Raw genomic sequence first — 15,244 nt, 5'->3', positions numbered from 1 at the left:
AATGGTCAACCATGAAAAAGTTCTCTTTTTAATTTCTGTGTATTATATACATAACAGAACCTCAAAGTCAGCTGGCTATCAAAGAAAGTTAGGAAATAATAAAATACATATTTTTTAAAACATATGTAATGGAATTTTAAAATTCTCTACTAAACATTAATGAACAAAATCAGTCCTTCTAGTATTTATATTTTATCTTCAAACTAGCATTAGGTAGTTATTTAGACAAGTTTAATTTCATAATGATAAAATTCTTATTAATATTTTTGAAATCTAAAACATCTTTCATAAGATTCTAGATTTAGAAAGGTATTTTAGAAACTGAAAAAATTGACGAAGTCATTTCTTTTTTTTGCTTATGAATTATAAATGTTATTTCAAATTGCTAGTCTTTTAAAATTCTTTTAATGTAGGTACACTCAACATTTTCAATAAGCAATCGCATATGACATTTTCGAAAATTAAATAATATACAAATTTAAAGTACATAGTGACATAACTTGCTTTCATGAAGACATGAATTAGGTTTTATTAAAAAAAAAAAAACTGAATTTAAAATTTTAAATTAAAAGATAAAAGATCAAATTATTTTTGGACTAAAACCCATTCTTACAGCAGGATAAACAAAGTTATGCAACTGTTTCATAAACAAAGTTTTATAATAACTTTAATTTAACACTAACAATAATCAAATATTTCAATGACATAGATTTTAAGGCCAAATATACATTTATTCAAAATAATTGTTTAATACTATTTTTATTATTTTCTGCAAATTAATAATGATATGAATGGTTTTAAAAAAATACACTAAAATGTTATTGCAGCAAAGTTAACATAAATTTAAATTTTGCAACTGAAAAATATGCATTTTAATACAAATTTTTTTAATTTTATTTATAGAGATGGGAATTACAGATTTTCCTATAATTTAATTGCCCGAATTATGCATTCAATGGCACAGTATTATATATATTTAAAAATAGTCCTTAAAGAGGCATAACCACTCTGAAATACAAGTCACAGTTTTTTAAAAATCAAATCATTTTTTTCCCTGAATAAATACAAGAAAATTTGATTTACTGATGAATGAAGCAGAAAATACACATCTATTAGTCACAGAAACTTCTCCTGAACAAATAACATTAGCACATGCAATTTTGAAATACATTTATAATTAAACTGTGTTGCTTTCAAATTAAAATAATTAAATAATAAAAACTATGCCATTGATTTGGTTGAAATAGATGATATATCTATACCATAATTCTTAGTTTGGTCACAATTTTTTTCTGCATCATACTCTTACGATAAAAATGTCATAAATTTCAAATAAAATCGCATTTAAATCTGATGTTAGTTTAGTTCAATAACACCATCTTTGAAATCAAAAGCATGCACGTTTCTTAATTCCAAATAGACATTTTGAATTATCTTCACATAGACCGAAAAATATCAGTTTTTTCTAAACATTAGAAAATTCCCGTTTCTTCCTATGAGGAAAATTTTGGTGTTGGTCCTAGAGTAATACAAATGGATACATTCCACAACAGCATTTAAAAAGGTAATTGAAAATATTAAGGTAGACTACATCAATTTAGTCCAAAAAGAATATATTGCATCAATTGTTCTTGAAAGCTCATTTAAATTAAGTACTGAGAATCTTAAAGAACACAGAAACACTACATGCTCATTCTTGAAACTATTTTTAAAACTACTAGAGAGTATTTTTCAGATGATTTGAGGGGAAAAAAAAAAAAAGAAGAACAATCTCCAGATAAACAAACTAGAAAATATATCGGTTTATATCAACTATCAATGAATGAAACCGATGGCTTAGGATATAAAAAAAATAAAGCACTAGCTGAAGGAACATAAATTTAATATTCTTTTATTATTTTTAAAACATATATAACATTCTCAAATCTAAGAAACAATGTTTGTATTCAGTAATGGGCATTTAAACAAAAATGAACCCTACACCTCCCAATGAAAACAGTCAAGTTACATTTGAAGCTTATGAATGCCAAACACATATGACATTTTCAAACATCAATATTCTACCACTATATAAAACAACTTTATACTAATAAGGATAATCATGTTTCTGTCCATATTTATTTTCTCGGAAGAGTAAATCTAACATTCTTGTATCTTTTGGCTCAATACTGGACAGTAATGAAAAATCAAGCAAATGAAAAAACATCATTATTCGAAATTTATATTTCGCCAGGTGATAAATACTATTACTATTCATGGAATAAATTTTTAAATAAATATGTACTATGTAAAATTTTTCATGCAATTCAAAATCTAATTAATGTTAGCGTTCAGAAATTTGATATTTTTCCAAATTTATTTAAATACTACATCTGTGTCAAATTTTATGAAAATCTGTGATGGTCATGCTAGAAGAGTGTGTTGAGCTGACAAATCTACAGTTTTACAGAAAGAATTTGAAGTAAATGGAAATTGTATCGCCAGTTCGATACGGGTAGGAGAAAATTTATTGGAATTTAAATATTGAAGGACTAAAGAATTAAACTGCAAAATTTAACAATTTGAAGATATGCAGAAACATGAGTATATGCAGTTTAAAAAGAACATGACAAACGGACATTGAGTAATTTCTCAGGACTCCAATAATTTACAACTACAATAAACAATGCAGATTAACAGAAAACAGCCTTACAATAATTAATCAGGTATTTTCAATGTAGTGATTGCAATATAATTTGGAACAGCAAGTCAACTTTATTAAATTATTTTAATTATCCACACATCTCAATGCGAATCAATTTTAATAAGATTTGTTTAGTTGCCGAAAGATAGATAGCAGCACACTTTTAATCTTATATAAGACCATATATAAATTATTGCTTCGGCAACTTTTAAATTTATAATTCAGTTTGGTTCTATATCTATTAAATGTATGAGTATGAATGAAATGATATCCCCAGTAGAACATAATGCAAATAAAATTACTTTTTATATGATACAGAACGTTTTCCATCTCTTAAATACCATCACTGCACACATGTGCTAGTGTATAAAGTTAAAAATAGTAGTATAACATTGTATGATTTTCAAAAATACTTTGATCTTTTCGTAATGAATTTAATTTTTTTTTGCTGAAATTACTTCGAACTAAATTAAAATTATGGAAAACAAAAATAAGATATGAAATAAAGCATTCGCATAATTTTCTAATGATATTTGGAAAACATGCAAGTGTTATAAGACAATATGAATACTAACCAACAAAGTTTTTTCCAAATCCAAAATGCAATTTGCATTTTTTTTGCTTTGCAAAATTTTCTCGATAGCCATAATTTAAATTATATACGGTGATATTCCTTATATAATAGTTAACAGACTTTTTCTTACTAATATGCTGCACATTAAAAACCTTCCTCTGATACTGCACACTGCACTACAACACAAGAGCCAAGAAAATAGTCCATTGGAGAGCATGCGCAGTGCGCGCAAAATCGCATTTGTTAGGTAGCCATTTGCCCAAGTTGGAGGAAGAAATACGAGTGTCTGAATACGGTATTTCAATCAAAAATACACAGAAATTAAAGTGTTTCTTTTCAGGAATAAACAGACATTTAGAATATTTAGGAACTGATTTTGCGAATTAGATGGTCGAAAGGGACAGATGGAATGTATAGCATCTTAGAAAAAGTGATTGAATTTTGGTAAGTATGAAGGATTGAAATTGTATAATATGGCGGCTGCGCAGTCTTTGTTAGTTTCATCTGCGTAAATCTGTCGTGCAGCACGTGATGTGTCGTTATGAATTTCATCAGAGGTACCGGCAACTTAATTGCGCTCTCAATTGTTATTGTTGAATGTGAAATGGAAAAATAAATATTTTAAGTTAAGAGTTGTTTTGGAAATTATGTTTATTACTACGCATTCAAAGAATTACATTTCATTTTCTTCTGTATTTATAAAGAGAGTTAATATTTTAGGTATAAGTTATTTTCTCCTTAGTACTGAAGCGAGTTATGTATTTTCTTTGTATAAACGACATTCTTGCTGCAAATACGAATGACATGCTTTTAATTAATTTAAATTCTCTATGTAAAGCGAAATTTTTGATAGTTGTGCTCTTAAAATATATTACAGATTTTAAAATGGCATACGAAAATTTACCATTTATTAATATTTATTCATTTAAAAGGATAAGATTGCATCTCTTCATATCATTTTACTCTTTTGTACATATTTATTAATTTGTTCTACAGACAAAAGTCGCAGAACTTTTTTTTCTGCATCGAATTTAAATAAGTATTTTAACAAATCTTGTTCTGTTTGTTAATCTCTTCTAATGGTTATTATATTAAAGTATATGACAAGTGCGATGGAAAAACTAATTTATGCTTTTATTTTCTTTTGTATTTAAGTTTCATATTTTCCAGCTAATACATTTTAAAGTGTTTGAATTAACAAAGAATCGGTACTTATTTTATTATGTTATACATTTTGCAGAAATCTTTTTGTTACATTTAAATGCATATTGATAATTGTTTTGAGCAAAACAATTCTAATTTTTTGTTATTATTTGTGGAACTTAACGATATTTAATTTTATTATTAAATTATTTATTTCTCATAATTTATTTTTCAATATTCCTGTTTTATTTACTTTGATTTTTCATATTAATTTTTTATTTGAAGATTAACTATTATTAAATTGTAGTATAGTATATTAAAAATTATTTAAGAACGAAGAATGCTTATTTTTTGCTGTAATATGATAGTGCTATTTGTTTGAATTGCTTAAGATTTAAATTGTATCATCCAGTTTAGATTTAGTGTTTGCTCAGTGAAATGATTGAAATTTAAAAAAATATTACTTTTAATATTTCTTTTAATGATTTTATTTACAAATATATTTATTAAATATTATCCGTTTTGTGCTGGAAACAAGGAACTTAAATAACTTTATTTAAAATGAACCTCATCTCAATTATCAAATTTTTACAATTGGATAGTTGATGAAAATAGTTGTTTCTTGAGGAGGGAGGATTTGCTTATGTTATATTAGGACTGTAAAATTGTTTGTGCTTTATACTTTCATATTTATATTGGGCCCTGATTACTTGAATATATTAAATTCAGTTTTTTATTCTAAGGGAGATATTGTTAACAGCCCCCCCCCCCCCAGCTAATTGCTTGGCAATTTAAAGTTAAGAATATAAAGTTTACAGCAAGTTTGATTGATAATTGGCGATCTTGTATTCCTACAAGTATTCTTCAGGATGTTAAAATTTTAACACTTTTGTTTCTTTAATAACTGACTGACAAGTTATGATTTTTTTCTGGTTATGGGCTGTTTTATTTTAATTATTTTTGTCTTGAAAATAGAACATTTACAAATGTGTACAAAAGTCTGCAGCAAATACTGATTTTCATTCAGTAATCCATTATATTAAGAATTCTCAAAAATCAACAATTTCTCAATTTTATAAATGATTTAGATCTAAACAAAGATTTGACTGGATATATATATATATATATATATATATATATATATATATATATATAATGTCTTGACAAAATTCAAAAACTTTAAAGTTTTAATAAAAAAATTTTCTTTAATTGTTAATCTCAAATTTCCTTATCTTGTCTTAATATGTACAAAATAAATAAGTCATTGCAAATGTATATCTATGAATGTATTCTCCTTATTTACTTTTTTAATAATTGTGTGGAATGCAACCAAATTTTGTACACTTTGAACAATTCTATTATGTTCTTATTTTGGTGATTTTTTAAAATTTCTAATTTCATCAGTGTGAAAGGTGAGATTTAACTATGTCTTTGATGCAAAGTTTAAGTCAAACTTTCAGGTTTAAGCAATCTTTTTTTATTTCAAAATTTATGAACAAAATTTGCAGTATCAACATAGAAATTTTAATAACTTGTGGCAAAAATTAGCTTTATGTGTTTTAAAAAAATTGTCAGGCTAAATTGATAATTTCATTTAAAAAACAGTTTAGATTAAAAAAGATTTTAAAATATTATATTAAAGTAGGGTTTATGTTAAAATTATTCATAAAATAACAAACTTATAAACGGAAATTCTGCATTTCTATTTTCAAAATGAATTTTTAATCCTTAGAAATATATATATATATATATATATATATATATATATATATATATAGATATATTAAATATTCTTTTTAAAAAAATGCATAGGTGAAGCTGCATACCCGACAAAATAAATAAATATTTTGCATCTGAAAATTTTTTGTCCTACCTTTAGTTTTCTTACAAGGGAAGGGACAAATTTGTTCCACTGCTCCACATGGGACTTAAACATCTGAAATACATTGTGACTTGCACTGCAATTTGTTACTTCTCATTTACACTGGGAGCATGAGATTTGTTTACAGATAAATTTTCTGTAAATACCTGAAAAGTCAATGTATCTGTGACAGCCCATAGTCAACCCCATAAGTTTTTCAGTTTTTTTTTTATGCATAAGATTAAAATTTTTATTATCTTTAGCAATTAAAAAAAATATTTCCTTCTTCTGTATTTATTTTTATTGGCACTGATCATTCAAATATTTTTTTTAAAATCTTTTTGTTCATGTTATCTTTAATACCTTATTTAATTACAAAAAGATTCTTCTAAATTTTTTACTCTACCAAAAAATCTCGGATGTTAAATAAAAACAATTATTTCTTTCCTCAACTTTTTACAATTAGTACATTTTAGAAAAACAAGCTGACTTAATTAAAATCAATTATTGTATAAAATTGAGTTAAATTTCATGCATTCAGTTTCAATTTTGAAGAAATTTCTTTGAAAATAATTGAAAAATAAAAACTGAAAAGAGAAATGTCAACTAGCGTGCAAATAGTACAGATGTTATATTTATTATTTTATTTTTCAAAAGCTTACCAATTGTTGCTGTTTGAAAAAAAATTTGTCTTAATTATGAAATTGAGTAGAAAGTATTAATTTTAATTCAGAGACTAATTTAAATTGCTGTGGGAAATCTACAAGATTATGTAATAGAATAAATAAAAAGATCATTTGAGCAATTGATAATCATAATCCTTTTTCCATTAAATATTGCCAGAGCATTTTCCCCTCTAACTATATATTATAACTACTAATATAAATGTAGATTTTTATTTTTTTTTAGAAACAAAAGCAGATAGAAATGTTTAAATCATTGTCTTAATCATCTTTACTGGATTAGTTTTTTAGGGAATTAAATATGTAATACAGAAAAGAAGAGATTTTTTACAAATTGTATTCCATATTATTGCAGAATATTTGGAAATTAGTTAAGTTTTAAACTTCATATTGGCAAAATAATGAATTTTAATGGTATGTTTTTTAATCATTTCATTAGATTTCTTTCAGTTTTTTGAGTCATTAATATTGCACTATATCTATAAAGTTTGTAAAAGTATTGATGAATTTCAAAAAGCAAATAAAATCATGACCAATTTTACTTTGATGATTAAAAACAAACTTGCATTTTCAAGATTCTTGTTATTAAAATAATTTCCCATAAATTAAAGATTACATGAAAGTTTAATAGATTTAATAATTAAAAGATTTAAACATTAATTAAAAAAACTTAAAATACCAAATTTATTTTTATCATCAAATGTTTTCATGCTTCTTGATAAGTAAAAAGTTACAATTTTAGGAAAAAAAATAATCAGAAGATTCGAAGATAATGTTTTATGTTTAATTAATTAACCGTATTTTTAAAATTTATTCTTAATTCTTTAATGACAACCAAAAAAAAACTAATGTATCTAAAGTTATTGAAACACGTGCAAGTGTAAATTCAGCAACAACAAATTAAGCAAACCCTTCTCTCAAACTACGGCTAAAAACTGATCATGCATTTCAGTTATAGCTCTGTAGATGTCCTCCTCTTGTAGTCTCTTTGAATTAAAAGATAATTCCATTCTGTTTTTGTCCATGAAAAATGGCTTGGGACTTTCAGGCATTGGAATGCTCGCACTTGCTGAACTTGTAGAGTTACAGCAATTATACTTTGTTCCACCCTAACTTGGCAGTAGAGTATATTCTAGACATGCCGAATCACAGTCATTGTCAGGGGAACTGGCAAAGACTACAAAGTTACTAGAAATGCAGATCGCTGGCGAAACTTTATCGCAAATTTTTCGCCAAATAGTAAATATTTATTAACTTCATTATCGTTTTAAATCGGAAAACTAACTCCCAAAACAAGAGTAAAAGTGAACCAACGTTGGCAAGTAAACACGTCTTGAATTTTGGACAAGCCAGCTGTAAACAGATGAAGCGAATGAAAGTGGGGAAATTTTAAATATTATATTTGAAATGAAAGCCAAACAGGGAGATAACGTTAAAGGAATATGAAAGTAAAAAAATCCGTTAATGAAAGTTAATCTAGACAGGGTGAGCTAAATTTAGGAACTGGGAATACATTTTTTCGAGTAATAAAAAAAATAAAACAGAAGCATGACTAAACAAAAGTGAAAAAAATAAGAAATGTTTGTGGAAGGGAATTCACACGACCTATGCTGTCTCGAGCATGCACAGAGCAAATGTTTTCTTATAGAAAGAAGGAAAATGCTTGATAACGCAAGTTTCAATTCCATCCAATCTCATTCGAATCGATCCTTGTATCGCTATCGAATCTATAGTGAATGTGTATATTATATATGCTTTTGTGTTAATTGCAATTCACCATATTAAATGTTCACGGCAGTAGATTTATGCAGACTCGTGGATAAATTTTTAAGCGGAAGTAAGCAAGCATTAGACGATAGTCAAGCATCAACAAGTACAGAGACGAACATGGTTCCGAAAATAAAATCAAGGAAATATTCTCAAGAATACTTAAATTTTGGGTTTACCAGTACTGAAGTAAATGAAGAAGAAAGGCCCCTGTGTATCATTTGCTCAAAAATGTTGGCCATAGACCTAAACCTAATAAACCAGAAACCTAATAAAATTAAATGACATTTGGAAACGCTTCATAGTGAGTACGTCAACAAACCCAGAGAATTCTTCGAATTAAAATTAAAATCATATAAAAAGCAAAAATCATTTTTAAAGAAACTTTATCTGTGAATAAAAAATCTTGAATTGCATCTTACTAAGTTCATATAAAATAGCCAGATGTAAAAAAAAACCTCACACCATTGGTGAAGAGCTTATTTAGCCAGCAGCAATTGAGATTGTAGAAACTGTTTGGAGAAAATTTTTCAAAACAGTTGCAGTCCATACCTCTTTCAAATGATACCATTGCTCGTCGCATTGGCGATATAGCAGAAGATGTCAGCTTTTCTCGAAGTTGCGGAACACAGAGAAGCTTCATGCAATGAGTCCTGGTCTGAATATTGTGTTAACTACGGTTGTAACCGTAGTAAATTATATATAAATGAGACCCCTGAAATCGAGAATCTTTTCCGCTCTTTGTAAAGACATAGGTTTCAGTACATTCAGCATTACTATTTTATTGTGATTCAAGATGGTCATCACGTGTGAAGTTTTTGCAACGTGTTTAGGAATAAAGAGAAGAAATCGTCAATTTCCGTAATCATTAAATGATTTATATCATAACAAAAATATTTGTTTTATATTACCTGAATTCTTAATTTTGCATGACTTACAATTTACTTAGAAGTTACTACTTACTGTGAGGTAGTATATATCTTCTTTTCCCACTTAATATATAAATTTTGTGTTGTTAAATTCTAGATAATAAAGAGATTGTCTTTTTAGTAGATTGTTATATTAATATAAACCTATTTTTAATATGCTATTATTTTGTATAATATTAAATTGTTGCTTCCTTTCCTTTCTGTTTACAGTCCCTAAAATCATATTGCATTATAACTAGCACATGAGTACTATTCGCACATTTCCACATATCTTGAATATACATGCAAGGAAAACACTGCAGATTCCCCCCCCCCTCCCATAAATTTGAGTGACAAACCTAAAACAATAAATTTATACTGTTTTAAAGGTTAGAAAAAATAACTTTTCAGTAATATTAAAATAAAATGGATTTAAAAGTAATTGAAAAATTGGTTTTGGACACAGTTTGCAGCAATTGTTATTGTAATGAAATTCAAAATAATGTTCTTTGAATTTTTGATCTTGTTATTTTATTGCTAGTGTTGCATCCCGTCGTGTCAAATCTTGTTTGTTATATGCATCAAAATCATACAAAATTCTTTGTTTCATTCTGCTTTTACATCAATATTGATAATCCAATATTGATAAAATGATACATCTGTCTAAATGAACTAGTAATTAGTTAAATTTAAGAAAATGTTGAAAAAGATCACATTTCTTAATTGCTAATTGTATAAAAGTTGATTTAATTTTTAATGCTGATAGTCCTTTCATTTTTATGTTTTGCCAAAATTAGAAGTACATCATTTGTTGTACAATAGAGGATGTTATGTAGGTGTAGAAATAAATATTAAAATTTAAAATATATACTGAATTTTAACTACTTTATACATACTAATAACTAAATAAAAAAATGTACAAATTTTTTCTATAAAAGCTATGCATTATTATATGACTGAAACATCCTATGCTTAAAAAATGCATTCATGTTCAAAAGTGCTGAATTTTTTTTCTTTCTTTTTTTTTGCTATGAGGCTTAAGTACTTAATTTTTTTTAGCAGTTTCTCGATACCCACTCTATGTATAGTCTGGAAAGAGAAAGGAAAGGAAAGAAGGGGGAAATTCTTAAAGGAAGAAAATATATTTAGTCTTAAATATGTTGAGTTGATTAAAGTCAAATTTTATTTGGATAAAAACTATTTTATTTTTCTTTGAATGTTATATTTCTCAAAAAGGTTGAAATAGGCTGTTTTAGTTTCGGTTTAGCATAGTTAAAACACATATTATCAAGTGTCTAAACATGAAATGTTATATTTCTTAGTTCTCCTACTGTAAAGGGTCATGATCCAAGCTCGAAAAGATGGCAACATTACTAAAGAGCAGAAACCTGAAGACCAAGTTACCAGTTCTACAACTCAGCGAACAATACCAACTATTAGAACAGTACATTCTCTTGACCAACGTCGGGCAGCTTTTGTTACGAATACTGTAGGTGGTCCTACAACAGTTATTTTGTCGGAGGGCAATACCATTCCAGAAGGTAGCACTTTGCAGTATCGACGAGTATCTATAGGACCACAGCATGTAGTAACTCCTGTACAAGTTCAGGGTATGTGAATACAGAAATGTATTTAAAATTTTTAAAGCAAGATCTTTTTTAGTGTAACTGTATTCTTATTTTTAAATATTATTTGTAGCCAAGTATATAGTAAATAGCATTGGGTATATAGATAATAGTATTTTTTTTCCCAAAATCAAACTCAAATTAAAGTTACTTAAGTAATTAAAGTGATCCCTGTGAATTATTATGTAATCTTTTTCATTCAGATAAAAAAAAATGTGTACAACTTTAGAAAGTGAAAAGCATCATCTTGGCTTATTTATACCACATGGAAGAAAAATTAACAACTTCTCGTAATCTTTTAAATTAATTTTGTATCCTAATTCAAAGTATACAGAGTTTAGTTAAACTATTAGTATAATCTTTATTTTTAATTGTAATTTGTATAAAAAGTGGTGTTAAAATAAAGATTTGTATTTTAAATATGCACATGTACTTATTAAAGAAACTGTTTAAGCAGGCTCAATTTTTTAATGTTAGTATTTATGAAGATTTCTGCTGTATTTTAAAGCATTTAATAATCCAAATTTTAACCTCTTATCAATGTCAAAATTATGATTGTTTTATTACAAAATATTATACCTGAAGGAATTAAAAGCAGAAATATTGCAATTGTAATAATTACACATATATTAGTATAGCTATATATTGATTTATTGATGAAAGGCTTGTTATGTAGTGTCCATGTCGGTAATTTTAATTGTGCAGATCATGTGATTCTTACTTATGCTTTGAGTGAAATAGCCCTCTCGCTTCCATCAGAAAGTATATTTATTTTGCAGTATAGTTTTTAGTAATTTCTGTAACACTCAAATTTTTAGAAAAAGGATCAGTGTGATAAGATTTTTGGAATTTGTATATTTTTTTATTTCTTGATTGATATGTCATTTTCCCCCTCCTCCCCAATTCTTTTGTGGCAGGTACCGGTTCCACTTCTGTGTCTGATTCAGGAAATCCAAGATGCACTGTCACATCAACTCAAGATCTGGCCCATATTCTTGTGGCTGCCACTTCAAATTCTCCTCTTCATACTGTAGAATTACAAAATTCCATTGTGAATGTAAGTGCTTCCATGCCACAACAGTTCCAGACTCTTGGAAACTTTACAAACGCCGTCACAAGTGCTCAACGGACAGCAAGTGCTGCAGTCATTGCCCAAACTGGTGCACAGACACCAAGAATAGTTTTGAACAGTGGTGGCATTTCTGATGTCTACGCACTCCGTATAACTCCCACAACTTTGGGTAGTGGAGGCTCCTCTCAACAGATAATGGTGTTGGATTCTTCTGCAAGTCTCGCACCATCAAGTGATGTGACGAAAGTTCACTCCTACAGCTTGGCGAGTGCCACTGTGTCATCTCTTGCACCTTCTAATGCAATGCAGAAAATTGTCATTAATGCATCTGGGCAGCCTTTGCAAGTGACTAGCTTGTCACATAAGTCTCCCATTACTCACAATCAATTGAGAACTGGTGTAAAGCGTCAGTTACTTACTACTAGCCCTGTACGTACCAATGTGTTAACTGTAAATAATACTGAATTATTAGCACACATGTCCACTGTAAATAAACTGTTATTTGGTTTGGTATCTTATGAAGGTAAAATTTCTAGCATTCCAAGTAGCCCTAAAGCAAAAAGAATAAAACTGGAGAAATCCATTGTAGTCAATAGAGATCTGGCAAAGCGTAAAAAGGTTGCTGACCATTTACAAAGGAAGTTACTATTATTGAAAACGAAGTACTATCAACAACAGACTGAATATTATTTCCTAAAAAATGGTGGAAATCTTGTGGATTTTATAGGATGGAGAAAGAAAATGAAACCTGCACTTTTAGAATATCTAAAAACAAATCGTTTTGATCCTCCAGATGATGTGAAAGCTATTTCTGATATTTTAGTGCAGTCAACTTTACAAACCATCGGGAATCCTGCATTATATTCACAAGGTAACTTAATTTATTTATCATTTTGATAATGAATTGCTATAAAATGTTTTTGAAATTATTTTCCAGCCTTATTTCTGATTTTTTTTTTTTTTTTTTTTTTAGTCTAAGTCCTGAGTTCTTGCTTAAATATATGTTTATTTTTCTTTGCTTAGATTAAATATTTTCCTTGCTCTGCTTCATTTCATTGATTTAAAACATCCGCACATCCAATATTTTCCAAGAAAATATTTCTTTTGAAATATCAGGGCCTGTGTGTTAATTGTGTAGATTTAAATATTTAATAAAGAAGAATATGCTTTTGTGATTAACGAATATTCTTCTTTGTGTTGTGATTCTTCTTAATTTGTGATTAACGAATATATTAATTGATTGGATGATTTGCATACATGAGGTATATAAAGCTGAAATGCTTATATTTTTTATGTTATAGAAATATAAAAGATTGTATAAGATTTTCTTTAAATTTTTTTTACAAGTGCTTAAATATAAAGTTCTAGCATATATGGTACGGAATTGCTGTTGTTACTTATTTGACAATAAGTAACAACAACAAGTGGCAACAATCAAGTTTAAACATACTTTTATAGAAATTTCAGATTGCTATATCAATTACGAATTTACTCTTCGTTTTAATACTATTTTAATATTTACACTATATGTAACGATGTTTTTAAATGCTATATTGTAATTCAAATTCATCTTTCAAAACATTTAATAGCATGTTTTATGCCAATCATTAGTTATGTGGTAGGATTTTCATTTCTGCTTTTATTTTGCAATGTATAAATTTTTTTTAAATCATTGTAAAGTGATTATATTGAATATATGTTTTTTTAATTGCGTTAAAGTGAAATGTTTTTTAATGCATTTCATAAATTATTTAATAATCTAAAATGTCATTATCTTGATAAACAAACTGATTGTCAAAGGCATCTACTTTTAATTGGATTTTTCGTATCCTTATTTTTATTTTAAAAATATATTTTTCTTTAACTGCTTAAAAAAGTGCAATTTTTTAGAAGTTTTATGTCTAAAATTCATTGGTAATATATTTTTTGTTTTTATTAATGATTATCTTAAAGAACGAAGAAAGTTTTAAAAAAAATTCTTTTCATAAAGTTCTGATATTATATGTACTTTCTTGCATATAATGTTTATATTATATAGGTAATTGTAACCTTAGATGTAAGTATTTGTGATGCAATAAAAACTTCCTAATTTTTAACAAGAAGGTTTCGGGTTTCAATGAAGTTACTAAAATGATGTCAAAGTCCATTGCAAGAAACCCTCAACAGGCTGATGTTGAAGTTCAGCATAACAAGATTTGTTTTATCTGATTTTTCAAATATTCACTTCCTTGATTTTATTTCTGTGTTAAGCAAATTGTCCTGCAATTAATAATAAGTTATAATAAATGAGAAGTTTTGTCTAAAATGTTGTAGTAAATTTAATGTTTTGATACTTGAGTATTAACCACTTACCAGTGATTAATTGTCAAAGATGTCGTAGTTTGTTGATCATGATTGGCAGTGACATGCTATTTAGCCTTAAGTTTGTCAGTGATATGCAGTTAATATATAAGAACCAACGTCTTTTCTCAAAGTAAAGTTTTTTTTTAATGTCTAGAGTTTTTTTTTTTTTTAAATATTATCATGATTTTCTTATTTACTTATTTTGTTACAAAAACAAAAAAAAAAGGTTCAAACTGTTCACAGTTTACATTAACATCTGAAAATTAAGAACATGACCTTGAAACCTTCCATATCTTTTTAAGATCAATTTGTTGCCCTTTTGATTTATCTTCCTTTTTTTTTTTTTTTTTTTTTTGTACCGGCATGTTTGACATTGTCGTTGAAACATTTGAAATATTTAGTTTTGCTTGGGGGGGGGGGCAAGGAAAACATATCTATACTTTTTTAGCCACTTGATAATGGTGACCCACCAATTGTTAAGGCATTGTTAACAGTTGATTTATTCCTTTTGTAAATTTTTTTATCCACTATAATGGAAGACATTTTTAATTATGTTTTCTTTAACCTAGATTTCTTTAAATGAGT

At 27.2% G+C, this 15,244-nt stretch overlaps 2 protein-coding genes across 3 annotated transcripts in view; one reads left to right on the top strand and one right to left on the bottom strand.

Annotated features, from left to right (window-relative positions):
* Positions 1-3,517, bottom strand: part of LOC129966531 (nucleolar complex protein 4 homolog) — a 41,844-nt gene extending 38,327 nt beyond the window's left edge. Inside the window, exon 1 of the mRNA XM_056080971.1 lies at positions 3,259-3,517. Within this exon, the coding sequence (XP_055936946.1) occupies positions 3,259-3,330 (72 nt within the window). The 5' untranslated portion in view covers positions 3,331-3,517. The remainder of the gene's footprint in view (positions 1-3,258) is intronic.
* A 45-nt stretch (positions 3,518-3,562) lies between these two features.
* LOC129966529 (helicase domino-like) overlaps positions 3,563-15,244 on the top strand; it is a 133,382-nt gene continuing 121,700 nt past the window's right edge. For both annotated transcript variants that reach the window (XM_056080970.1, XM_056080969.1), the window contains exons 1-3: positions 3,563-3,701; positions 10,942-11,229; positions 12,162-13,187. In XM_056080970.1, the coding sequence (XP_055936945.1) occupies positions 10,962-11,229; positions 12,162-13,187 (1,294 nt within the window). In that variant the 5' untranslated portion in view covers positions 3,563-3,701; positions 10,942-10,961. The remainder of the gene's footprint in view (positions 3,702-10,941; positions 11,230-12,161; positions 13,188-15,244) is intronic.

This window comes from Argiope bruennichi, chromosome 4, assembly GCF_947563725.1.
Source record: "Argiope bruennichi chromosome 4, qqArgBrue1.1, whole genome shotgun sequence".
NCBI classification, from domain to species: domain Eukaryota; kingdom Metazoa; phylum Arthropoda; class Arachnida; order Araneae; family Araneidae; genus Argiope; species Argiope bruennichi.
The sequence above is the reverse complement of the archived record's forward strand: the minus strand, read 5'-3'. Positions and strand labels throughout refer to the sequence as shown.